The 26363-nt window shown below is 37.6% G+C and overlaps 1 protein-coding gene across 12 annotated transcripts in view; it reads right to left on the bottom strand.

Moving 5' to 3' along the window:
• LOC134534020 (protein abrupt-like) overlaps positions 1 to 26363 on the bottom strand; it is a 354312-nt gene that overhangs the window by 19917 nt on the left and 308032 nt on the right. The window contains exons 6-7 of one of the 12 annotated variants that reach the window (XM_063371959.1): positions 8287 to 8384; positions 4268 to 4339 (exon numbers count right to left, since the gene is read on the bottom strand). The exons of 5 other annotated variants lie outside the window; for them this stretch is intronic. In XM_063371959.1, coding sequence (XP_063228029.1) covers positions 4283 to 4339; positions 8287 to 8384 — 155 coding nt within the window. In that variant the 3' untranslated portion in view covers positions 4268 to 4282. Of the gene's footprint in view, positions 1 to 3930; positions 4340 to 6218; positions 8385 to 9953; positions 10153 to 13819; positions 14318 to 16490; positions 17346 to 24804; positions 24893 to 26363 lie in introns of those variants that run through there. 6 more of the 12 variants (XM_063371944.1, XM_063371931.1, XM_063371920.1 and 3 more) reach the window with 6 other exon arrangements.

The raw sequence follows: 26363 nt of genomic DNA, 5'->3' as shown, positions 1-26363 counted from the left end.
TCAACCTCCCCCTCCAGCCCCATCACACTGGTGAAAACAAACATCTCAACCTTCCAGGGCTTCTGCATCCACCACTGCTGGCAGGTAAGGTGGAAGCCTTCTCCCTAGGGGCTAATTCCTTGTAGTGGCGGACTTCACAGTAATGCCCCTTGTTTCCTGGCCGTGTGTGTCACGCCTTCCAGTGCGCAGGCTCCAAGAGCCGAATGTAGGGAAAGGACATGCAAAAAATAAAAAAAATTATTTGACGAATAATTGTAATCTTCGTTCTCCCACCAAATGACTTAATGTCGGATGATCGCGTTCCGTGTATTATGAAAGTCAAAAGTTTCTCTAATCAAGGATTTACTGACCACAGATATATGCCCCATGGAATGAGTGGCTACTTGAAATATAAATTGTCATTGTGAAGAAATATCTATAAAGCATGTGTTGTTGGAATGAATGCTATCTGTTAGTTTTGGTTCAAAATGTCAGACTCAGCTGAATCCAGTGGTTTATGGTACTGAGGATATAATTTTGTCCCACCATTTCGAGCTGATGTTTATTGTTCAAGCAGAAATTGCCAGATTTGGATGTGGTTGCACTGGGTGAAAAGCTATCAATATTTTCATAATATAGCAAGCAGAATGAGCAGAATGTAACCTTCTTTTCTTATTTGAGCCTAGCTTGCTTGTCAGGGTCACCTACTCCTCACGTACCACTTGCCAGATCTTGTAGGTTGAACTGTTGGTAATTAGATGGCTGCAAGCAGGCCTAATCCTGCCCAGATTCATCCTAACACAGCACAGAATGAAGTTTCGACAATACTTGAAATGTATCTCCTTTTATTTTCTTTTAAGTACATAGCCACTCAGGCAAATTCCACCTTCAAGTGGAGACATTATTAATAATATGCATGCATTATATTTATACAGTACACAGTACAATACAGTTCAAGATAATACAATAATGGTAAAATAGAACACTTAGAAAAACCATAAAACAAAACATTTGTAAAAAAAAGAATTTTATATTTAATATACATGGCATAAAAACCTACATAAGTATGTAACTACTGATCATGGGTTGATAACCTCATTCAATTACACAGACTCTTATCATGAGATCTTTCGTGTTCATGGGAATTGGTTCTGAAAGGATCATGTGTATTGTTGGAGAGGAATAACTCAAGATAAAAGTTTGTCAGAAGTGCAGTGTACCTAAACTTTGTGCCACATACCTGTGAGCCTGAGTGCCACAGGAAAGACATTTGTCATTGCTGTCAAAATATTTTGTGTTATGCTCGAGAAGGTACGACAGTATCTATTAGGCTAGGTTGCACCTTCTCTATGCCCTCACTACATAACTACTAGTGGTCTTCTGGATTCGGTGGTGACACACCTGTTATTGTGATCAGCCTTGCAGATATGTGGCATGAAGTACACATTACTTCATGACAGCTTACAGGATTTGTGTGTTACATCTAGGTACACTAATTACTAGAGACAAGATTATTAAGTTTTTTTTTTTTTTTTTAGTTCAATTTCTTTTCAAAACAAAAAATTTCGGTGTTATTGTTTTTATTTTTATAAATGCTGTAATGTAATACTTACTCCACCAGAATAGTGGTAATATTTATATGTTGCATTTTTACAATAAAATAATTGTAATAAATTAATCATTTAGAACATTTAAAAATAAATTGGTGAGTACTTGCGGTTTCAAAGTAAGTTTCAAAATAAGAGATGCACAATAAAACAAATTAAATTAATTTTTCTTATCTATGCCCTTTGATATACAATCTTTTGTCCAGAATTAATGATATTCCTTGAATTAAAAAAAAAAGATAAATTTCTTAATAATTTCAATTAAGTTTTCTTTAAATACTGCTTTATTCCATGATATAACTTGCACTTTGGTGCTACATGGTGTATTAACTTGCATTTCAGTGTTATTTAGGTTTTATCACAATTCACCATATAATCTTGTCCCTATTAATAACGTAGAGTATTTCATGGTTTAATAACACAGAGGCAAGTAGCAAGCTTGAGGAAAAGGGGTGTGGGAGAGAGTAGGGGTATATATTTAACTATTAAGAAAAAAAAATCCCTGACTGGGTTATGCATCATCCACTGAGATAGCTGCAAAAGAACTACTTAATAAAATATCCTGGTTAATTTGCTGTGTCTAAAAGCTGTCCTTCTCCTTAAGGGGTCTGCCTTCTCCAACTGCTAAACAACTTACAAGAACTTTAGAAGAACATGCTCAATTTAAAAATATTGTGTGATATTTGTATTAGCATTTAAAGAGATGTTGAAGTCAAATTTGGTAGAGATATGTTCTTTAGTTCTGTCTCCCAATTTTTAAAATTTTTTTTTTGGACCGTGAAAGTGGCTAGAACCAGGGGCGCAACAACACGGGGGGGCAAGGGTATTTTGCCCCCCCTCTGAAACCTTGAAGTGGGGGCAAACGGGGGCAAAGAAAGTGCTGTGTAATAAATTTTTTGATGATAAAACTGCTTAAATAGCAGCATTTTCCACCTTGAAATACAAATTTTTCCAGGGGAGGACCGCCGGACCCCCGCTTCAATAGGGGAGATTGATGATTCTTTATAAAAAGGTATATTGCCCCCCTTTTGGAAATTTAGTTGTTGCGCCCCTGGCTAGAACCAAGTGTTTTAAAATCAACTTTAGTTATGAAACTTGCAATACACGGACATTGGACACACATAACACCTACATCTTCATTTCTAAGTCATAAAATGACGGAGATACCAAGACAATACCAGTTCACTGCTTTGCGTGTTTCTGTGCAAATCAATTTCAGCTCTAGTAGTTCTTCCTTATATTATATGCTACCATACAGCTCAACACTGAAAAGTTACCTAATATTACCAATGAGTATCATCATAAACTATTTCACTTGTGTGCATACACAAACTCTTCACATTGTTACAAGACTTACTGGCACAATAAACATGCACTTTTATTCATCAGGCATAAACTCAGAAGACATTTAGAGCTGCAGTAACTGAAAGTCAATATTTCTCAAAACAAACCCAATTCGACATAATAACACTCACATAATATTACATCCAAAACAATAAAACTATGTATTTATCATAGTGAAACCAAATCTGAAGTTTGAACCCATGAGTTTCTGTCCAGAAGCCAGTTACATCATATTACAGAAACAATGACAAAATTGTTAAATATTTAGCTAATAGGTAAGGTGTATTGTTATTGCCAATGAATGCCATTTAACATCTATTTAAAAAAAAAAAAACCTTTAGAATGCTTATATGTGACAAGGAAATGAAAAATTATTATCGCTTATGGTGACACATTTTAAGACTAACTGAAAATTCAACTAAAAATATTTGAAGTTTTATATAAAGTGGGGAAAACAATATCTAATAGATTTTTAAACATTAAAATTCTACACTACACTACAATATTGGGTTCAAATTCATAAAATAATACACTTGCAAAAACAACATAGGTACTACATAAAAAACATTGCATGCTTTAAATACCTTCATTAAAAGGCCTCGGTATTATTTTTTTATATATACATACATAGTGTCGCAGTTTGAAAGTGCAGATGTTGATAACGAGTAAATTTATAATTTCCTTTTTTCAAACTTTTCAAAGGATAGTTCGAGGGAAAGTCAGTCTTGCTTACATTTCACTAGACCACAAAAAAAAAATTAAAACTGGTTTCACTGAATTATATATTTCTTCATGATAGCTGCCGCTCAGGGAAGGGATGTACGTACAGCATCACTGTCAGGTCAGTCGAGAGTTGCTGTGCTCGTCAGTCCTTGCAGAAACCAAAGAACTTCAGACCACAAGGCAGATGCATGGAGAGACGGCACCCAGAGGCAGGGGTGATAGGAGAGAGGGGGGGAAGAGTAGGAAATCCCCCCCCCCCTTTCCACAAAATGTTTCACTTTTTTTATTAATGGGTGTATGTACTCTATACTTTCAAGTACACATTTCATATTTATTTGTTAATATTAAGATGCTGATGTTTAAACTATATTTAACCAATATTCTGCCACGTGAATGAAAATAAGGGAAGTTGCTTCACAACTGAGTGTGGATCCCGCCTGTTCAGAGGGGCTCCTGGCGCTTGTCGCGGTGGTACACGGACATGTGGTTCTGCAGGCTGTTCTGGGTGCGGTACACCTTCTTGCAGAAGGTGCAGGGGATGAGGGCGCTCGGCCGGTGCTTGTCCTGGATGTGGACGCGCAGGCTGGAGCGCCTCATCACCTTGCCGCACGCCTGGCAGCGGCAGTACGTCACGCCGTCCTCCAGGAACACTCCCGAGGGGAAGGGGGGGGCCTGCTCTGGCCGGCCTGCGGGACACACCGTGCGCGCCGTGTTAGAACCGTGGGCTGACTGCCAGGCCAGCTGCATAGTGCACCAGGGGCGAATACACCCCCTAATGCTAAGAAAAAAAACTCAACATAGAGGAACGACAAAAAAAAAATATCTACTCGAGGACTGCAACTCACCTTCGAATTCAGTTCAATTTTTGAAACTTTAGTACTCTAAAATTAATATAAAAATTCATGGACAAAAACTCGTGATTCTGAAACTACTGTTGCACACCAGCCTCCCACAAACAGAGTCGTTGAAGTAAACCAATGAGCTCGCACTGCACGTACAACAGAGCGAAACCCACATCAGGTCCCCTTCCAGGTAAGGCCCTGGCTCGCAGGTCTGCCTGCGTGCTTCTCCGGCACTGCCACGTCGTATTGGTGTTTTGAGTTCGTCGATGCACGGGAACCAACACACACTGGAAAAAGGAACTGTCAAAACCCGGGCCGAAAAGGTCGTGTACCGAACACACACGACTCGGTGGGGTGCATGGCCGTGCGTCCGCTAGGAGCGCCCTGGTTGACACGGCTGCTAGGGGCGCGCCAGCCACACCTCCCGGATCCTGAAGGCCCAGGTCTCGCCAGCGATCTCTCGCTGTCTGGCCCGTGTGCCAACATTCGTAACTCTCTTTCCCTGGAAGGACGCTCACTACACTCCTGATGGCAAGCATTCGCTCTGACGCACGCATCAGCAGCCCAGCGTAATTGGTTTATTTAATAACACATATTTTTACGAGGGTGGCTTGTGAAAGTAGTTTTGGAATCACTAGTTTTGTTAACTAGAACACAAGTTTTTATAAATACAGTGGAGTACTGCTAATCAAAAAATTCAGCTAATCAGAAAATGTATAGGATAAAAAAAAATATTTAAAAAAAACTAGTTTTTTTTGTATTTTAAAAATTATTTTTGATATCTTGACTTATTTGTCAACATGTTAAGGGATTTTAAGCTTGTACAAGTGTACATGCTGTTGCATTATGGAATCATTGGGCTAATCCACAATGTAGTAATCCAAACAGGTCTCGAACCCAATTAGTTCGGATTAGCGGATCTCCACTGTAGATTTTTTATATTCTTCTGATTTTTCCTTGTTTTCACTAATTTTATAAAATATCTTTTACTGTTGGGTGAGTTTTTATTTTCTTCCTTGTGTACAGTCAGTCTGGTTTGGCCTTACAACTGTTTGGGTGGCACTAAAAAAATAAAAAAAAAAAATAAAAAAAAAAAAATAATAGACAAAAATGAGAACATGTATGTAGGATGCAGGTGCTATATGTTAATAATGCCTAATTGAATCAATTCACCATGTTACCCTTTCAAAGGACATTGCTTACATACTACCTTACTGAATCTAACATAAATGAAAATCATCTGCTGCTGCAGAAAATCACTTCCAAGCTCTCCCATCACAAGCTGACTAGCGTGCCTGGTAGGACACCTTAACTTGGTCAGCTATTGGGGGGAGAACATGAGCGTAAAGGTACTCAAAAACCTAAACTAAAGTTTTCTGATTTCTATACATGTTCTGTTTACAATTTTACCTTTTCGTTCACGCAAAACTCCTAGGATAACTGCCTGGTCTCAAAGAGCTTAACGTTTGCGACCACCATAAAAAAAACAACTAATAGTTATAAAGTGTTAAGAATGAAGATTTACTATAAAAAATGGCAAGTCTCTTTCACGAAAAAAAAAAAAAATCATACAGTGATATTTCTGTAGATGTACGTTGCAATACAATTTTGTTGAAATTTTATCCAAAATACTTCTTGAGAGATCACATCTTAAAAATATTAGTTCATATAATTTGGTTTCTTGACAAGTAGGAGCTGAGGATGAAATAAAAGTAAAAATAAATGTTTTCAGAAAACTATTTATTTACAATCTTACAGATTTAAGATAAATGACCATACTTACTAATGTTGGGTCTGGAATAGATATTAAATAAAAAGGATTTTATCAGTTGGCTTCTGAGCCGTATAGTATTTGGAACACATTTTCAACAGTCACCATACTACATGTATTTCAGCTGTTCAGAGACATAGTTGTTGTTTTGCGTATTTGCATGACTGTTGTTTCCCATTCTCTGTGAAAATATCCCTTTGCTCTGACTCTTTGTAGTATAACCTCAAGGATACAATCCCAGTCTCCCTTGGCAAGCGACTGAAACACACCCCTCTCCTTCTTGCTCCGGCTCTACCAGCTGTGAAACCAACCCCTTTAATGCTTCAACTGTTATAATACTGCTACTACAGAAATAAAGGATGAGCAATAAGTCTTTCCCTTGTTACAAAAAATTTTTAAAATAAGCAACATGCTAGGGAAAAACAGAATGTTTGCTTCAGCTTCATTTTTATTCTACACTCATGAAGTCTTTGTTATGACATTAGATTACCTCAACATGTGTTCCATTTGGTAACCTTAGAAATGTCATGCTTTTTTTAACATGTTACTTAATCATCAATCTGCTATTCTTGACTGCAACCATTAATTTCAGGATTTGAGGTTGAATATCGCATAAAAAAATCTTTCTGCACTGCATCTCTCTTCACATGCACTAATTCTTTGTCCATCACTAACACTTTCAGCCAGTCTCTCTAATCTTTTCACATCAACCTTTGATACTTTCCACATCAGAATCGTTGCTTAACCGTTATCACATATTTTGATTTATTAAACCACAAATAACACTAGGCTTTCTCCTGCAAAGATGCAATTTTTATACTGGTGATTGCTTACAATACTGCCTTCCATGTATGTAGTGTTAAACTGTACACCAAATACATAAATGGTTTGCCAACTCATTGCTGCCAACTGCATCTTTATACCGCCATTGGTTTCACATAAGGATGGGTCCATTCAATTTCTCTGATTAAGTAATCTATCCCATCTAAGAGTGAGTACTACTAATTAATTCAGTACATTCTCACACTCCACGCAAAATTTTTGTAAATTATCTACAACCAATCAAGAAATTTCTTTTCTCAATCTTGCCCCGAGATGAATATCTTAATATTCAGTCTCTAAATATTTTGAGCATTTATTTATTTACAAAAAGCTTTGATGATGAAGCATAAAATACCGTGTTTTTATACTGTTTTCCTCAAAACACAATAATCAATAGTGAATGAAGCATCGCCCTGTCCTGTAAATGTCAAAACTAAAATACCTAAGCGTATTTCTTTATCTCTGGACTCTGATCAACAGTGTGAATGAACAGTTTCCACTCTCCGTGCAATTATATCATTGTAATTATTAGCCTCTTGCAAACAATTACTGTGGATGTCTACAAAAAAAAAGATGGTAAGACGCCCACTATTTTATACTTTGTCTCAAGTTTCCTCGTTTCTGTAATAAAGAAATAACGCTCCATAGTCTCATTCAATAAAGACAATAAAATCTGTAGTACAGTAGAGTCCTGCTAATCCGGACTTGATGGGACCAGAAAATGTCCCAATGAAACAGAATTTGCCTTAAAATGCACATATATACAAGTTTTGGGTGAGTAAAAATATGAAAATCAATGTTTTTTTTAACTTCATAAATATAACTTCAACTTCATGTTGGTTTCAAAAACTACTGTATACGCAGACCTAAGTTTTTAACCTACGAACAAAACATCTTAGCGTGACTAATTTTCAAAATTGATTAACTGCATGGTACAAAAAAAAACCACAGTACATTTTAAATTCTGTCCCAATTGACGGGTGTCCGGATGAGCGGGGCCTGGATTAACGGGACGCTACTGCACTTGGCAACACTGCTACTGGGGCCAGATGCCGGACGGGCGGCTATAGGGGCCAGCACCCAGGCGCTGCTGGCGGTGGTACACGGAGCGGTGCTTGTTCAGGCTGTTGAGGGTGCGGAACACCTTGCCGCAGTACGAGCAGCGGATGTCCGCGCTCGGCTGGTGCTTGTCACGCACGTGCGTCCGCAGGCTGGTCCTCTTCATCGTCTTCCCGCACACGCTGCACCGGCAGTACGGCAGCCTGCTCCACCCCTCGCCGCCCTCAGACTCCGTCGCTGGGGGTGAGAACGGGAACCAGTGTGAGCGTGGCGTTCACAGTCCACGAGGAGCGCCAACTACTACTTGAGAAAACCATACATTGACTTAACTTCTAGGCATGGCTGCCATAAAAACAAGTTCCAATGAGATATAAAACTACAATGACATTTTAGCCAATTCACATAACAACTACAGGCAGTAAGCATGCGTGCAATCCTGGAGTTTCAGAACAGAGTAGTAGGTACTTTCAAGAACACCTTATTGTAGAGATACAGAACAATTATCCATTCCTTTCTCACCATTCCTGGCCTGCATTATCATGTGTTACAGTCTATAATGACCTTGTTATCGGTGCCAATAAAAAGAATAAAAGAAAAACTTGACATCAGCTATAAAAATAATTCAATAATTTACTTTAACGACGAAACCAAACAATACAGTACACACAGGGAGGTTTGCAACTGTGACAAACACGGGGAAAAAAATCCAGCAGAGAGTTACAGATATCTGACTCTCTATACTGTTCGTTATTCCCTCCCCCTCTCCAATCACAACCATCGAGCTCACCACTCTTGAGTCTTTCTTTTCTCGTTTTCCGTTACGCTCCGATGAGTCTCTCTTTAACTCCAGTGCAAGCCGCAAGCACATGGCAATGCGCACCCAAGCGGAGTGGCTAGCAGTTAGGAGCAGACAGAGATGATACACACTAACACAGGTACCGTGTGGCCGCGCCCACGAAGGCACTTGCGCGGCAGGGCAACGGACAATGGTTCGTTCCCAAACTCAGGCACACTTGATTCGTGAGCAGCCAGTGGTTCGAAGCCCATCGTAATCTTGGAGATCACGTCGTCTTGAGCTTTGCAAGGTCAAGCACTGTGAACCCTACCTTCAGTCCTTTCCAAAGATACACAATGTGGCCTCTGACCAGCTCCAAGCCATCTTTTCAAGATGCTGAAATACACACACTCCCTTACCGTACCAGGTGGTGCAGAGATTAATTGCTTGATCTACATTCGGAAATGCCCGAGTTTCAAGGCAAATAATAGGGTGAGAAGAAAAGTTCTGGTTATAGTGGCCACTGCTTCTAAAATTTATATTAAGACCTCAAGCAACAGTAATACAGCTGTGGAGCTGTCTGCTACCTCACGTACACATGCAGTAACCGCAGCTCTGAGGATAATATAATCAATAGTTTACACATTGAAAGTCAATAAAAAAAAATTAATAAATTATCTTCCCATCACAATATCATATCAAAGATGTCACAGATATGGAACATAACATACATAATTCATATTAAGGTTTAGCGTTTATTTACAATAAAGGCACTTAGCTCGCTAATAAAACAAGATGAAACAGATATATATATATATATGCATTAAAATAAGATATGGTCTGGTATAAATTATTTTTATTGCTGACAGACGAAACTTTGTGATGCTACAACATTTCAAAATACATTTTTGGCAAAAGTAGTAAACAAAAATAACATTTTAAAGCACTTAGTTGCCAACGAGTAAGTTAGCTCCTCCAGAGTGGGAATGTTCCACGCGTTCCATCCCACATGTGGGGGTGTCTCTCGTTACCGATGCCTTGTCTCCCTGTGGAAGTGGTACACATGGGTCTGCAAGGTGTTCTTCGACTTGAAAGTCTTGTGGCAGAAGCAGCATCGCATGGCCGTTGGCAGGTGGATGTCGTGAATGTGGCGGCTGATGTTCTTGCGGTGCACCAATTTGTCGCACAGAGGGCACTGGCGATACACCCCCTCCCTCTGAAGGCAGTAACCTGGGGAGAGCAAGCACTCTGTTAGTACATGTGTGGTTCCGTTCCTCCGCAGCTAGGTACAGACTGCATTGAGTGACTGCCTGGCAATCACAACCATCCCGCGTGGTGACTCGACTTACAGGGAAAAAAGCAAATACCTGTCAGTTATCTGGACAAATGGACAGTAAAAGATATATGAAAGGTTTAAGCAAAAAAAAAAAAAAAAACTAGTGCTATTATACAAGTAATGTCAGATTTATTTATATCAACATACACAGCACTATACAAGGAACAGAATAAAAATTTATTTGTATTTCACTAGTTCTATATTAAATTACAGTTATCTTTTGAAAACTGCATCATTAAGGTGTTTCAATCATGTTCCAAAAGGAGAAAATCTTTTTATTTAAATGATTCTGATGAATGAGCTTACCAAATAGCATTATTGATCTTCAAATGCAAAATATAAAAAAAAGTTTTATATGTCAAGGCACAGTGTGTTAGTTTAAAACTTTAATAAACAACTAACAATATATAATATGGTAAAATATATCAAATGTTATAGCAGCACATTCAATAGCCATACCCAAATAGACAAACACCAAAGTTAAAAAAAAAAAAAAAAAACATGGTTACCATTTTTTTTGTTAATTTAGAGGCAGAAAAAAATAACGATTCAGAAATTATTAACCTTATTTATTTCAACCATACGGTGATAAATAAATTTAAGTATGTGAAACATTTGTTGGAAAAAAATACAAAGAACTGAATGGTTTTTATAATACAAATTTAAAAATAATGCCAATAACTCAAATTTGTAACTAGCAAGAGAAAAAAAGATATTTTTAACGGATAGTAGAGCACACAAAAAGCCAATTGCTGTAGGTAAACATGTAACAACTTGTAGATGGATGGACGCACATGTGGCAGTACAGTTACTCTCGACAGGCAGTGATCCTGTGGCGGCGCGACACGTGGCTCTGCAGGCTGTTCTTCTTCCGGAACAGCTTGCCGCAGAGGGCGCAGTGGAGCTGGGCGGGCGGCGCGTGGCGGTCCGCTATGTGCCTCTTGACGTTCTTGCGCAGCAGCGGCTTGCCGCAGAACGGACAGGCCCCCAGGCCCGCCGTCTCCCAGCGGGCTGCACACAGAACCGTGACACAGGCCGATCAGTCTTTATTTTAGAATTTTTTTTTCATCCGTGGGCTTAACGTTTCGTCGGCAGTGAGGCCGTGAGAAATGGATAATCTTAACAATTCAGTGCAAGGAACCTGATGAAGAAATCTGCTGCCATGGTATACAATAAATTATTGCTGCCATAGTATTCGATAATGCTGCCATGGTATACATTAAATTATTGCTGACATAGTATACAGTATATTATTGCTACCATGGTGTACCGTAAATTATTGTTGCCTTGGTGTACAGTAAATTATTGCTGCCATGTTATAAAGTAAATTGTTGCTACCATGGTATATGTTAATTATTGCTGCCATGATATACAGTAAATTATTGCTGCCTTGGTATACAATTAATTATTGCTACCATGGTATACAGTAAATTATTGCTGCCATGGTATAGAGTAAATTGTTGCTGCCGTGGTAGGTATATTGTTAATTACTGCTGCCATGGTATACAGTAAATTACTGATGGTGGAATGCAAGTCCGGTGTGTTGCTACTGTACCACTTCACTCAGCCTGCAACAAGGCATGCTTGTGTCAACCAGCGATCCAGGAGAAGAGGTTTGGAGAAGGCTGACCCCCTGCGACTGCGACTTTGGCAAAAGTAAAGTGTTGTGTTAGGGAGATGTCGAGCCGTGTCCTCAACACAACATGTGAGTGCCAACCCATGCCCCATAATTTTTTTTTTTTATTTGTTTTATTTGACATGCCTAGCAACAGTTAAGACTGGTTAACTTTAGTGATAGGCACAACAAATGCAGAATGGACAAAACATAAAACTACTGACAGGACTAACGAAAATAAACCAGATTAAACAACACAAAAAAAAAATTCAAATGTTATATAACACAACTAAGACAAATACCAAATAACACATGGATATGATAACAAAACATAGGTACTCAAGTAAAATGTAATATATATTTAATTAATAGAACAAAGAACTCTACACATACAAATTTTAATTCAAGTACAAAGGAATAAATATATACAATTTACCAAACTTTTGAAGTGCCAAAAAATAAGAAGTTTATACATATTTAGCTAATTTATTTAAGTTGTTTACAAATCTATACATAATTTAATTTTTTTTATAATGTACATAATGGAGACTGTAATTGACTGTTAAACTGTGGTACTCTTTACAAGTATTGTCAGTTTAGTTTGGAATTGTAACAGCTGTTAACAAAAAGTGAATCTAAATAAGCTCTGCATTCAGACAATGAAACTAGGTTAGGATTATAATAAATTTTATTACTTATAATTTTAAGTAATTTCTTTTGAATATTTTTATCTTAAAAGTCTTAATAAAGTGTCAGAATAGGATGGATATTGGTGGCATAGAATGTAATGAATTTAATTAAAGCTAGAGTTCTTTGGGAACTGGAAACTAAGGAGTTGACATCTTGATGGCAGTATAATATAGACTCTAATATGATGCCAAGATCTTTGATAAAAGGAATAACTGAAATTTCAGAGTTGTCTAATTTATAAACATACCTAATAGTGTGTAGTTTCCTTGTTAACTAAAGATTTAAATTTTATCTTTGTTAAGGTCCACAAGATTTGTTTTACACCATTTATTAATTTTGGAAATGTCTTCTTGGAAAAGGAAACAATTGTGTATGGAAGAAATCTTTCTAAAGATTACCAAGTCATCTGCAAATAAAAGGCCTATAGAATGATTTATGAATGTGAAAAGTGCCAGATAATGTTAACAAGGAAAAAATTCCTGGCAAATTACTGACTTTTCGTTTAAAGATAGGTGGGGTCTCTCAAAGCTGCAGAACCGTAACTGGCTGACTGTATAGTAGAGGTTAACACTTCTGGAAGCTGAAAAGAGAGTTTTTTTCTCTAGTGGCATTTTTCTGAGTATAATTATTGCTGTGGGAAGACCTGTCCTGGCTCCGGGCAGCCCAATAAAGTTATACAGACTGACAAAAATGACCACTCCAAATCCTCCCTCGAATACAGTATTATTTGGTATAGAAATTTGTATTAAAATTTATTTATATCAGTAACACTTAACAAATTGTACAGCTTTTACTAGTCATTTATGTGGTTTTTCACAATGTAGATTGGTATACATATAAAATGGTACCTATGTAAACTAAAATGTATTAGCATTGTATAAATTTTGTTAAGTTAAAGTGTCACCCCCTTCCTTCACCTTTAGTTTAATTTTTAAGCTCCTTCTTTAATTGAAACCTGAGTGTTTTTAAATAGTTTATATTTTTCTTCCATATTTATAAAATAAAATAAAAAATTTAAGGATAATTCATAATTCACAGAGTCAGATGATTTATCATATAAGAATAACAGTAACAACTGTGTGTAAATAATGCCCAATAAATTTTTAACGTAAGGAATTTCTCTATTTCTTGATAACAGTGAAAAAGAAACCCATGTACATTGTTTACTTGACAAAATTTTTGTAAAACTGTTGAGAAAGATAAATATACTTCCACTGAATTCTACAGGACTTTAGAAAAAAAAAGTGACTGGCATATCCTCTCTCATATCATTATTTATTATTATTTTGTGCCAATTCTCTATGGCTAATTTTTCTGATAATATACAAAATACAGTTATGCAACAAACCTTCTTTCCAAAAATCCTGCGGAGAAACATTGAATTACTAAATCATAAAAATTAACCAAACCAAAAATAATATTTTGTACAATATTTAAAAAAAAAAAACTACACCTTTCTTCTCCATTAAAAGTTATGTCTGGAAAATGTTCACACTAAATTCATTTCAGGCATGCACCACAACACCCTGTGTCTGGCGGAAATGCACGAACGCAGTTGCTTTACGGCGCTCACTTGCGGTGGTACAGCGAACGATGCACTTTGAAGCTGTTCTTGGTGCGGAACTTCTTGAAGCACACTCCGCAGGTGATCTCTTGCGGGGGCAAGTGTCTGTCCTGGATGTGAACTGACAAGCTGGTCCTGTGCAAGTACTTGCCGCAGAAGGAGCACCTGCAGTACTCCGTGAGGCAGGCACCTGAAACAAACCGTAAAACTAACTTTTAGTGCACTGCAGTTGAATTAAAATTTTTAAAATCCCATTTTGACACTCACTTTTGTCCAAAATGGCATAAAAATCATCTTGAACATAGCCTGTGTCCCACCTGTTGCATTACACAACATAATGACTTTAAAAAAAAAAAAAACTTGTAAACAAAATTATGAGGCACTGCAAGTTATAGTTGACGACAGCCCTGAATTACTGACCATGATTTGACTGGAAACTACGATGGCGTGTTCCAGCAAATAAAAGATTCAAGAAATTATTGCTGAAATTTATTCCCTTCCACCTTTCTGTTTTTGGTTGTTGAGCGACATGCGGCTTTGCCGCCTCGGCCAAGTTAACGATGAACTGGAGGAGAACTTAGGCTACGTCCACCCAAGCATGAGAGGAGGGGGCAGGCAGCCAGCCAATAAAAACACAGCTTACATGAAATGGCCAATCAGGCCACATTTTACTAATGAAAAAGTTCCAGAGTTCTCAGGGAATTCCCAATACAATTCTTCCCCTCCTGGTCTTTCTTACACATTGCTAGAATTATTGCGAGAGAGGCTTGAGTTCATTGTTCACGCACTGTTATTAATGTAATCATCACGACTTTGAGTAGCTTCGCGAATAATCACTATACGAAAGCAAAGTAAAAATAATGCAGTACAGTAAATAAATGATTAAAAATAAAAGAATATACATGTAAACCTAGCCAAAGGGCTGAAAATAAGAAGTTATTAATTTAAGTGACTTTAAATATAAAAACAATAAGCAGATTCATAAAAATTATTTCAAACATCAACAAATGCAATAGACAATCATTAACTGGGGTATCATGAGCTTGAATAAACAAAACAGTGAGCAGCTGACATTTAGTAAAATTGTTATAGTGTTGTAATTTCATTCAATCACAATACTAAATCTTTTTGTACAACATAAGAGGGCGGAGGTTACAAAACAATACAAGTTCTTACACTTCTGTGATATCATTTTTTCTCGTAAAACCTCTGCCTAGTAAAATGAGTAATATCAATAATTCAATAAACCAAAATGTCAATTGTGAGCTAAAGAATGCTGAAAATAGACTTCATGTGAGAAATGTAATTTTTGCGTTCGGATGCTGGGAATGAGTAAAAAATCAGTCTGAATTCAAATAACGACCCGGGAACCATGAAGCTATTAGAATAGAAAGTTAACCGTATAAGGACCAACACAGATTCATATTTTAACATGTATTTTATGATAACAGATAATTAGCAAAATAACCAAAGTGTTCAGATAAGCTGTATGGCCCTGTAGTTGTTACATAGTAAACTAAAGTGTGCTCAAATATATTTAAATAATATAAAAACAAATGAAATTAATGAAATTTTATATAATCAATTTTACTGATGAAGACCAATGGACAAAGTAATGGTTGGTTAGTTCATAAAATCTAATGATACCAATTCCCGTTCTGATTGCCAAATTTAGTATTTGATTCTTAGATTGCTTGATTATGATTTCTTAGACTTTACAACTATGCTTATGGTCAGCTGGTCCTAGACTTTGTGGGGCCCTGGGGCATTTACTTTTATGGGGGCAGGACATTTTCCTAAGTTTTCACTTGAGGGGGAGGGGGGGGGGGAGTATGGAAAAGCCCCCCCGGCCCTCCGCTGGAAAATTTGAAAAATAAACTCTTTCAAACAACATTTTTTAAGAAAATATAAAACTTCATATCCAAAAATTGTTTTGCTAATATTGATAATTTGTTCTAATAAATTATCCTCCAGTTAGTTTTATGAATTCTTACAATCAAATTCTGGTAAAATCACGTATTTCATAGGACACAATAAAATATTTGAAAGTTTTTTTTCTAATACAGTAATATCAACTGAAATAGGTATGATTATTGCTCTAAATGTTACATTCTAATAACAAATTTAATTTTTATGTTCCATTAACGTCAGGATTTTTACAAAAATAATAGCAGAACGGGGAAGTAAAGCGGAAGTGGACGGGCGCAAGGTTCCGCAAGTCGTGGGGCCTCGGGCGATTGCCCGGCCCTGGAGCAACCCTGCTTATGGAACAGCAAATCAATTTACAAAAATACAAAATCCTTCATTTTTAAAAATGTCCTAAAGTTCCACCAATTATTCACTTTTATAACATACCAACCACCTTGTAGATTTAATCAGCAAGATATTTATTAAGTGCCAACCAACAGACATAGTGTGAAATAGGCTGGCACCAAACAAATGTAAAAAAACAAATGCTACTCGGACAAACAACACAAATACAGAAGAAAAATGAGGAAGTAAAACAAATGTGAAAGGCAGAAGTGGATCTCATGCAAACGTTGAATAAGGCCTGGAGAAAAAACAACTCTCAGTTCGGTTGAAGGGATCCAGCAGAAATGTCCGACCGCCGTTCCTCAGAGACTTTCACTGTCGGCGGAACACTGATCGATGCACACTGAAGCTGTCCTATGGTTCTAAACTTCTTGCTGCACGCGTCACAGGCGATCTCTCGTGACCGTAAATGTCTAGCTCCGATGTGAACGCCTAAACTGGCTTCAAATGAAGAAAGGACTATGGTGAAATAAATGTTTACAGGGAAAAAAATCATTACAAAAAAATATGTAAAAGCTTTAATTAAAGTAGTTCTCCTGTTCAAGTAGATATTGATAAACACATTAATGAATTTTTAAATTAAATGACGGTTCAATGTAAAGTAGTTTGGTTATTTAGTACCAATGTTGCACCAGTATTTCACTGCAGTGGCTGGTAGCTGTGGATGCCAGCTACGCGCCTGGCCCCCGGCCTGCTGGCTCAGTCCTGCTTCCAGCCGCGGTGGAACGTGGACATGTGCACCCTGAGGCTGTTGCGTGTGCGGAACACCTTTCCGCAGAAGCTGCAGCGCGCGGCGACCGCCGGCAGGTGTCGGTCTCGCACGTGCTCGCTCAGGCTGTTCCTGTGCATCACCTTGCCGCAGTAAGGGCACGGCCGATAGGAGGCGAAGCCCGGCCTCGCCGGCCCTGCAACCCAATCAGCACGCTCGTTAGCCAGGCTTGACTGCAGCAACGCTGAAAACTGGCACAGTAGATGTCTCGGAACGTAAATCTGCTGCACAAAATTTTTAAGCCAATAGTAAACAGGTTTTAAACTGTGTGTTGTTAAGGTATTTCGCTTGACCATTTTCCTTCAGGGAATTGTGGAGGGGAAAATAAAAAATCATAATCCTTTTCACTGACATGCACAAACCGGAAAAATCTCCATTGGCAGTAGGTGGATCTTCCGAGTCTTCTTTCGAGGGGCAGTGCCGCCACCACTAACGCTATCATAAATCCAGGCTTCAAATCACAGAGTCGTAGGCTACTTCGGGTACAAGATTTATTTTAGGATGTAGGATAGGGGAAGTGTGCTATAAATCTCCCAGATTTAAACTCAAATCAGATAGTGAGTTCAGGCAGCAGTTGGAGAACATAGGCTGCCAAGGAACACATAATCACAAAGATGATTTAGTCTAAGTCTTATATTTCTATCTCAGTTTATAAAGGTAAGTCAGCTATTAAAAGTATTTAAATATTTGAGGAACTAAGAAAATAAAAATACTCTTTTTTATCAGTGATGGTTTCAAATCCCTATTTTTCTAATCAAAATTTCAAATTCAATTCTAAAAGAAATGCCTCAAATACGAAAACAGATCTCAAGAATCAGGAATAAAATATTATATGAGCAATAACACAGAAATTCAAGTTTTGGAGATGCATTCAACACATTATATTTTTACATTAAAAATCAATAAAAGCATATTTACACGTTCATGTTTCAAGAGATTTCTTTTCTGGTCACTAAAGAAACGTTCTGAGATAACTGTAGCTGGTGACAGACACAAAATTGCTTTGATGGTTTCTGATGAGAATAATAATACAGGACTCATCAACTAAAGGTGTTGGTGTTTGAATTTCATGAGGATAATTGTTTCATAAATGCAAAACCATCCTCTGAATTTGCTCATTCATCATGTCCACTTCAAGACAAAATTGCAATAGAAAGCTAGGCTATGAACTAATTGCTAACTGTGTGCATAATAAACCTATCAATGTGCATAAATTAGTTTTAAAAGGGTATATATTCAATTTCTAGCCTAATTTTACTTTTAGAATAAATTTTTTTTTAAATATTATATTCAACTACTGAAACACTTAAGAAAATATCGTAAAACCATACTACTATCTTAAGAACAAAATAAAATTACATGCAGGAAAAATACTGGCAGAAGAATATGTATTTTCAGAACATGAATTTTAAGGAACAGTTTTATTTTATCCACAAAGGGAATACATACACATCCAAAACAACTTTTGAATACAGTTTTTACCATTTATTTTAGTGATTACTTGAAATGTCTGTCTCAAAAAATTATGACTGGTAACTGTTTTTTAAGTGTCATGTTCAAGTAGGAATGGTTAAGATGTATCACACTTTGCCTTTTTTTAACCAATAAACCTTTTAAACTAGTTAACATGCAATTATTTAGTAAAATGCTGCTACGCAAATATAATGTGCTTTTTTAAAAGTCTTATATGATAACTTTACTTATCTCAGCCACATAGGTTTTACAATCAAATTCATTCATGAAAATATAGGCAGAAAATGTTAGAATAAATGTTTTGCCAATTCCTTAAAAATGAAGATTACAATTTCAATTTAGTTTATAATATTTGGGATTCTAGTCTTTGAATTCAATTCTCATTACATCATATTTTACACTTAGATCATGCTTATTTATCATTCACCTCCTGATTTTTATCAAATAAATATCACCACTAATAATTTTTAATTGCTTTAAATACAAATAATAATAAAGAGCTTATAAAGATCGGTAGGTATAATTAAAGTTACCTAAGAATCACAAAATTATTTTAATTATGAATGACAGTGCTATTTCTGTTACCCAATAAAATAAATTAATTTTATTTAACATTTTATTATTTATTTTAAAAGAGGGTGGATACTTGTGATAGCAACACACATGAAAAAGTTTATAAACACAATTTTTATCACAAATATTCATAATATAATAATGAAATCTTTTTATTATGTGCTCGTATATACTTTTAATTTGTATGTAGCCTTTTTCATCCTGTCAATTTTTTTTTCTTTTCGTAACGCTCCTAAGAAGTATAACCTAACCTCACTTATATACCAAATAAACTTGAAAATACCCTAAAAATGTTTATAAACACAATTTATATCACTAATATTCACAATAAATAAATGTTTTTAAGTATAAGGACCAGTATTCAATATCAATCACTAAAGTATAAGATTTAAAAGCACATTTATAGTGTTTATTTGTATTTAGCCTTTTATTTGTATGTTGCCTTTATTTTGTGAAAATTTCATTGCACGGTGCACGCTCATCATAAAAATTCACTGATCATCATATTTCATGACGTGCCTAAAGAAGTAAAACACCAAAAATTAATTAACTGGGTGAGACTACTAATTGAAGGTACATATATACAAATCAAATTTGATCCTCATGCAAAAATAATATGATACAATTTGTAGATATTGCTGTAGAGAAATAATATACCTGCTTGAATTTCAAAACAATGAAGTTTTGAATATTTTATATTCCAGGATATAAAATGTTATACTACTATACTACTATACGTAGTAGATGCCGGGACTGCGAGCAAGGGGGGAAATGGACCACTGGCACAGACGCGTGAACGGCGGTCTCTAGGTGGACTTGGCGCCGTGGTAGACGGCCAGGTGAGTGCGCAGGCTGTTCCTGGTGCGGTACACCCTGCAGCACAGCCGGCAGCGCTGCAGCACCACGGGCGCGTGGCGGTCCTCCAGGTGGCGGCGGTAGCTGCTCCTGTGCACCGGCTTGTGGCAGTGAGGGCACCGCACGTGGTTCCACGGAGGCTCCCCTGCGGCACACACGCGGGGGGTCAGCGGCGCGACTACTACCCGGCCGCGGTGTCCCTCCCCTAGCAGAGAGGGTGGCGACGATAACAGTTCTGTCTGTTACATGCAACATTTGGAGTCTTGCTGAGTTTTACAAACAAGATATGCATCACCACAATATTTTGGTAATGACTCACTGAGTTGCCTGTCCATATTCAATGAGATTTTTTAACAGATTTTTGCATTATCCACAAAATAAAATTTTTTTTTTACCAGTTATATGATTAATGTTAACATTACAAAGAAAAGGAAAAATGAAAAGCTTTATAATTTGTCATAGCCATAAGTCATCACCTAAACATATAATTTATGTTGAATGACAAGATGCAAAACTTGGCATGATCTACACTGCAACAGATGAGTCCACCACATCACTGCAAGGTAGGGTTCAGAACCGGGAAATCCCAGTCCCGTAAGTACCGGGAATTCCTGCTACTTTTGATGTGGTGAAAGAAAAGGGAATTTAAAACTGATTCCCGGTTCTTTCAGTATTTTCAGGGCTTGACATTGACAGCATAAAAATTAATTTTTATTGTGCGCTAAAGTTACTTTCATTTGATACTCTCCTTTGGCGTTCGCAATTGATGCAGGCGTGGTGAGGGAAGAGTGTCTGCAGCGTCACTACGCTCGCGCTCCTAAGTCGGCATCAGTCGTGTGTGTGTGAGCGAGTGTGTCAGAGTGAGTGATGACTGGAACTCTTTCGTCTGTCAAGTGGGCAACGTCACGCCTTGGTAACTGAATCCAGACGGGTCGCTGTGCTATGAAATTACGTAGAGTGGAGCCCAAAACGTCGAATGCAATCTCTTCTAGTGAGATCTACATCAATGCATATTTGTAAGTACTAATACAGAATTAAATACTGATCCATTAGTTTTGAAGTAAAAAATTAACTATATTATGCCAGTTTAATACGAAGCTACAAATTTAACAGACAAAAAACAGTACTACAAAACTACAGTACATGTAACTTAATAAAGAAAATCATTATTTAAGTATTTAACCAAGTTTTATCTTTACAAGGCCTTGTTTCATGTTTACATGCAAGATTGAAAATACACCTTCTAATGGAGTGACTATAAATTTGAATCATGTCTAAGTTTTCTGAAAGTGGCACACAAAGGAATATTATTTGAGTGTATGTGTAACACTTATCTAATCTGTCAGTTTGTGTTTGTAAAGGGTTTTAAATACCCAAAAATTACATAACCTGACATTTAAACATTAGAAATTACTTGCTTACTATGGAATGGGAATTTTCACGGATTAAGCAATGAATAGTGATATTCAAACTTAATTTTATAACTAATAAGCAGTATACTATAAAAAATATAATTCATATTTTACATACCTACTTTGTATTAATTTTATGTATACATGAAGATGAATGAAAATAGTATAGATACATCTATCACTTGAAACTTAAACTACTGTAAGATGAATCTTGATTTAAAAAAAAAGGCCAAAACTTTCTGTGGCAGTCATAGATACTTTTATTTTAAAATATGTACTGAACGAGTAGAAAACTCTCTGTCTGTTGGTTTAGTAGGTCATAATTACTACCGTCCAGCCCATGACATGCCTGTCTCCCCTCTATAGTCTCTACGAGTATACCAGAATGATGAGCTGTTGGAAAATGAAAGAGAATATAACTAAAATGAATGTAAAAAAAAAACTTTACGAAGCTGTAATTATTGTAGGTAAGTTTTCTGTGAACGTTTTTGGTGTCCTCTTGCAGAGAAACGACGGTAGAGGTGATCAACACCCAGGCCGGGCTACAGAGACAGCTTGAGGATCTAGAGCCTGAGACAAGTTTGGGACGACACTTATACCCAACGTGACACCAGAGTCGAGCTTCACTGCCTGGTGCAGTGGTGGCTTCCTGGCAGCCACAGGCCACATCCAGCCTGCTACATTGTTTTGGGCGGCCCACTTAAATGATCTCCCAACAAATAAATATCATCATGTATACCTACTCTCGTGCATTAGCCATCTTTATTTGCACATATGTAGAATAAATTTGTCAGTGGACAGTGTTCAGAAGCCACAGTATTCAAACAGAAATACTCAAAAATATTTTTTAATGCATGAAAACTCTGCATTGTTCAGTAATAATTATTTCTACAATTATTAGTTTATTGTAAATATCATTTTTAGAAAAATTATTTTTTTCTTACGTTATCACATGTCAAAATTTTATTCATTAGTCACTATACAAAACATTTGAGACATACAGAAATGTTTTGAAATGAAATATTAAATTATAAGTACCTGGCCCCAGATAAATTTCGAAAAAAGATATCTGGCCTTAAAAAAGAGTTAAGTTGGCTATCATTGGTCTAGTGTACTATAGCAATATCTGGCAGTACGTCTCACCACCTGAGTGAATCCTTGATTCCTGGCATAGTCACAGGCCTTGATAGAGAGTTTAAGTAGTGGGTTCGGTCACCAGGCACCCGGATCTTCTGTGTGTCGACGAGAGTCGTTGAAGAACACTGCCAGCGCACACGTACATCAGAAACCATTTTTAAATTTTTCTCGAAGAAACCACACTCCGTGTTTGTCACATCTGCTCTCACGTTTCCCTTGAGATAAATGAAAAAAAACACAGAGATGACAGGAAGGTTTTTATTCAGAGAGCGAAGTGGTGCGGTAGGAGGCCGGCGGGCAGCCGGGCCGGGGACCTGTGGTACTTGGAGACGTGGTTGCTCAGGCTGTTTTTGGTGCGGTACACCCTGTGGCACAGGCCGCACCGCTGCAGCGCCACGGGGCTGTGCACGTCCCTGACGTGCCTGCGGAAGCTGCGTCTGTGCACCCGCTTGCCGCACGCCTGGCACGTCACCTGCTGCGCGCCACCTGCCAGGGGACAGCGACACGCCCTGGTTAGCACGGCACCCATCGCCGGGTCCACAGTAACGGCAGGATGCGTGCACAACATTCGACCGCCACGTTTTTGAACCTACTGATTCACAACAGCAAACAGGACCCGTCGTGTGAACGGGCGAGAAGTCGTCCATACAGGGGGGGAACGAATTAATTTTATTTCTGATGCGGAAGCAAGACGCAACAGCAAATGAGAGAGAAGCAGGGGACTTGAGAACTGTTGTTATCCATCAATCATCTTGTGGCTTGAAACTGATCAGATGATACAATATGCTCGGGTAATTCCTGCTTTAAAAAAAAAAAAATGCCATCACTTAGAAAAGTCACTAGCAATAAATGTACATAATTATAAACAAAAAAAAGGTTTCGTGATTAGAATTGTTAGCTAAGAATTTTACATAAACCAATTGAATTCAAACATATGTTTTGAAAAACTGCTGTGTTCACAAACTGCTGGTCAGAAGTCACGAGATAATCATTTGGTAGTTAATATACCCGATATTGGAAACATCGCAAAATTTCATTGGCTTAGATTAGGAGTAAGATTTAAATTATAAACCGATTTCGCATAGGTCATATGCAAGGACGTGTGTATAGCCTGCTATGCACTTGCTCATGTTTTACAGTAAAAGGTCTATAATTTGGCAAGTTCGAGACCTTGGCCATGCTGGATAGGCGAATTTGCTGGATTATCGAACTTCAATTTAGTTTTAACTCCAATACCAAATGTGAAAACATGAAAATGTGTAATGTAACTCGCTAGGAACTGAAATGAAAAACTAAAATTTCCCACAGCGTAGTAATACAACCTGGCTGGCAATGGTCAACAGCAATGGTCTGAATGCGAGCGGCTCAATTGGTGCTGGATTATAGAATGTGCCTAATCATAGAATACTGAATTAAAGACCTTTCACTGTACTATTAAGTCTAATAACAGAAAGCTGGACAAGTGTTTAATCTAACTCTTCACAGAAAATACTAGTAAACGCTCGAACAGTACAACTCTGTAAATAAGTTTCTCAAGTTTTGAGAGTTATCAATCAGATCAAGAGCTACAGTTTTTAAAACTTACTAAACAAGACAACTTGACTGGGAAAATTTTAAGAAGGTTTACCTGTATTTCATACAAACATTATAAAATAAATATTTGACAATTAAGAGTTAATTTCATCCCTTTGTTCAAAGGCCAAGTCATAATTTGTAGAGATTTCAGATATACTTGGTTTAGGGTCATTAATATAATTTGCCATCAGCCGGGGTTTCGGGTGCGATTCCCACGGCGAGTCTAAGGAGCTGTAAGTGAAAATTGGGGTGTTTTCCGGGAGGGCGCCAGGCTAGCTCTGTCGTCTAACCGTGAGTGGGTCGATCGGCCCCAGCGTGTCCCCTAGACTCGGTGGCTTGACTTGGAAAGTAGCGACGGCCGGGTTAATCCCTGCACCGTAGAAAAAAAACCGACCCGGAGTCGCGTGGGGAGTTGCGTTGAAAAAGGTATTCGGTGATGACTATAGTTACCAGTCGTGAGGAATCAGAGACAAAACTTGAAGGCTCCCCACGGTACGCGCACGTCCGCTCCGGGCCGCGAGCTGATCAGAACTGCCTCAGGGGTTGGCGTGCGGAGGGGGGGGACACTCCCTCCATGCACCAAGGTTACGCCGCTCGTCTCATTTGGGTGAAGACTTGGCGAGGGGTGCGTTCCGCCAGCAGGAGCCAGTACTGCGGGCTGAGGCCGGGCTAATTGCCTTCGGTCGGTACGACGTCAAATTCTTAATTCTAAAGCATTGCTGGTTGTAAGAGCATGCTCATTCTCTCAAATATGATTTTTATGTTCATTATTAAACCACAGTGTGGTTTACTAAGTGCACACTCATAAAACAAATAGTATTCATATATTTTACTTCAACAAATTGTAGATCATAGGTTTGGATAGAAAAAGTAATAAAGTTGTACATGCAATACTATTTAGTTGTAAGATGTCCGTTAAAAAATTATAAATATAACAAATACTTTAATAATTTAATTTACACAAAATATTTATTACAAAATTAATTAATTAAATTTTAATATGGTGCAAATGAAAAAAATATATATTTCTGATACACACACACACATTAAAAAAAAAACTACATTGCATGTCAATTGTCTCTGGTCATTCAATAATCTTCCTTGATATGGATTCAATGGCGATTCGTATGAAGGTACTCAATTGAATAGAATTTGCAACAATATTAGCATGCTACAATTCAAATGTGCCTAAACATCTATCTGCAACCAATTTAATTTTATCATTAGCGCTGGAAAATTGACATAACAGTTGTTGGTTGATTCAAGTTTGCAAGTGGAGGCCAACAAGTAGAATTATATTTAAAAGATACACATGGCCAAAACGTGGCAAACTAAGCCATAGCTCACTACTTTATCACTGAAAAATGCTAAACTGTTGGCTTCGTCAAAATATGACGCTATGACCCCATGCATATTATCTTTGCGTCACGAACTCTGCAGCAATGCTAGGAGGAACATATTAGGAAAGAGCAATGAAAATGTTACACTGTAAGCATATGAAAACAGAATTCATACAGCGTTACAGTGAGTAGTGATGAGCGTATTTATATAATTTATTATTTTTAATTCTAGTGGTTGCCATTTTAAACCATTTTTCCTAATATTGTTTAATAGTAAAGCACATCAAAATATTTGTAAGATTTACATTCCCCCTGATACACTAATAATGTAATAATATTTCTTGACTAAAATAATTACCTAAACACACTGCAAAATTCACGGAACACTGTTGAATATACAACAAGAGAATCATCAACATCACAACAGTCGTTAAATCTAATATATGTATATATAAAATGTTTTACAATGATGCCAACCCGCTGTCTCTCTTCAGGTGCACTACGGCTGTAATGATGTGCTGCCGCCACATCCGTACCACCGGTGCATGTGAAACACCCAGTGTCAGTGGGGCATAGCGCGTCGAGGGAACACGCCTGGGCATGACGTGACAGTCAATTGACAGATAGCTGCGAGTCTGTAAGGTTGACGGTCCACTCTTTCACTAAACATCCCCAGCGGTGACCACAGGTGAAGCAGCGTACTCACTACTCTCGACCGGGGCATATGAATGTGTATGCCCATGAGGCCCACGGACTTTAAGTTAAATACCGACCTCCATCTCGTGTTCA

The sequence above is a fragment of the Bacillus rossius genome, chromosome 7 (assembly GCF_032445375.1).
Source record: "Bacillus rossius redtenbacheri isolate Brsri chromosome 7, Brsri_v3, whole genome shotgun sequence".
Taxonomy (NCBI): Eukaryota; Metazoa; Arthropoda; class Insecta; order Phasmatodea; family Bacillidae; genus Bacillus; species Bacillus rossius.
The sequence above is the reverse complement of the archived record's forward strand: the minus strand, read 5'-3'. Positions and strand labels throughout refer to the sequence as shown.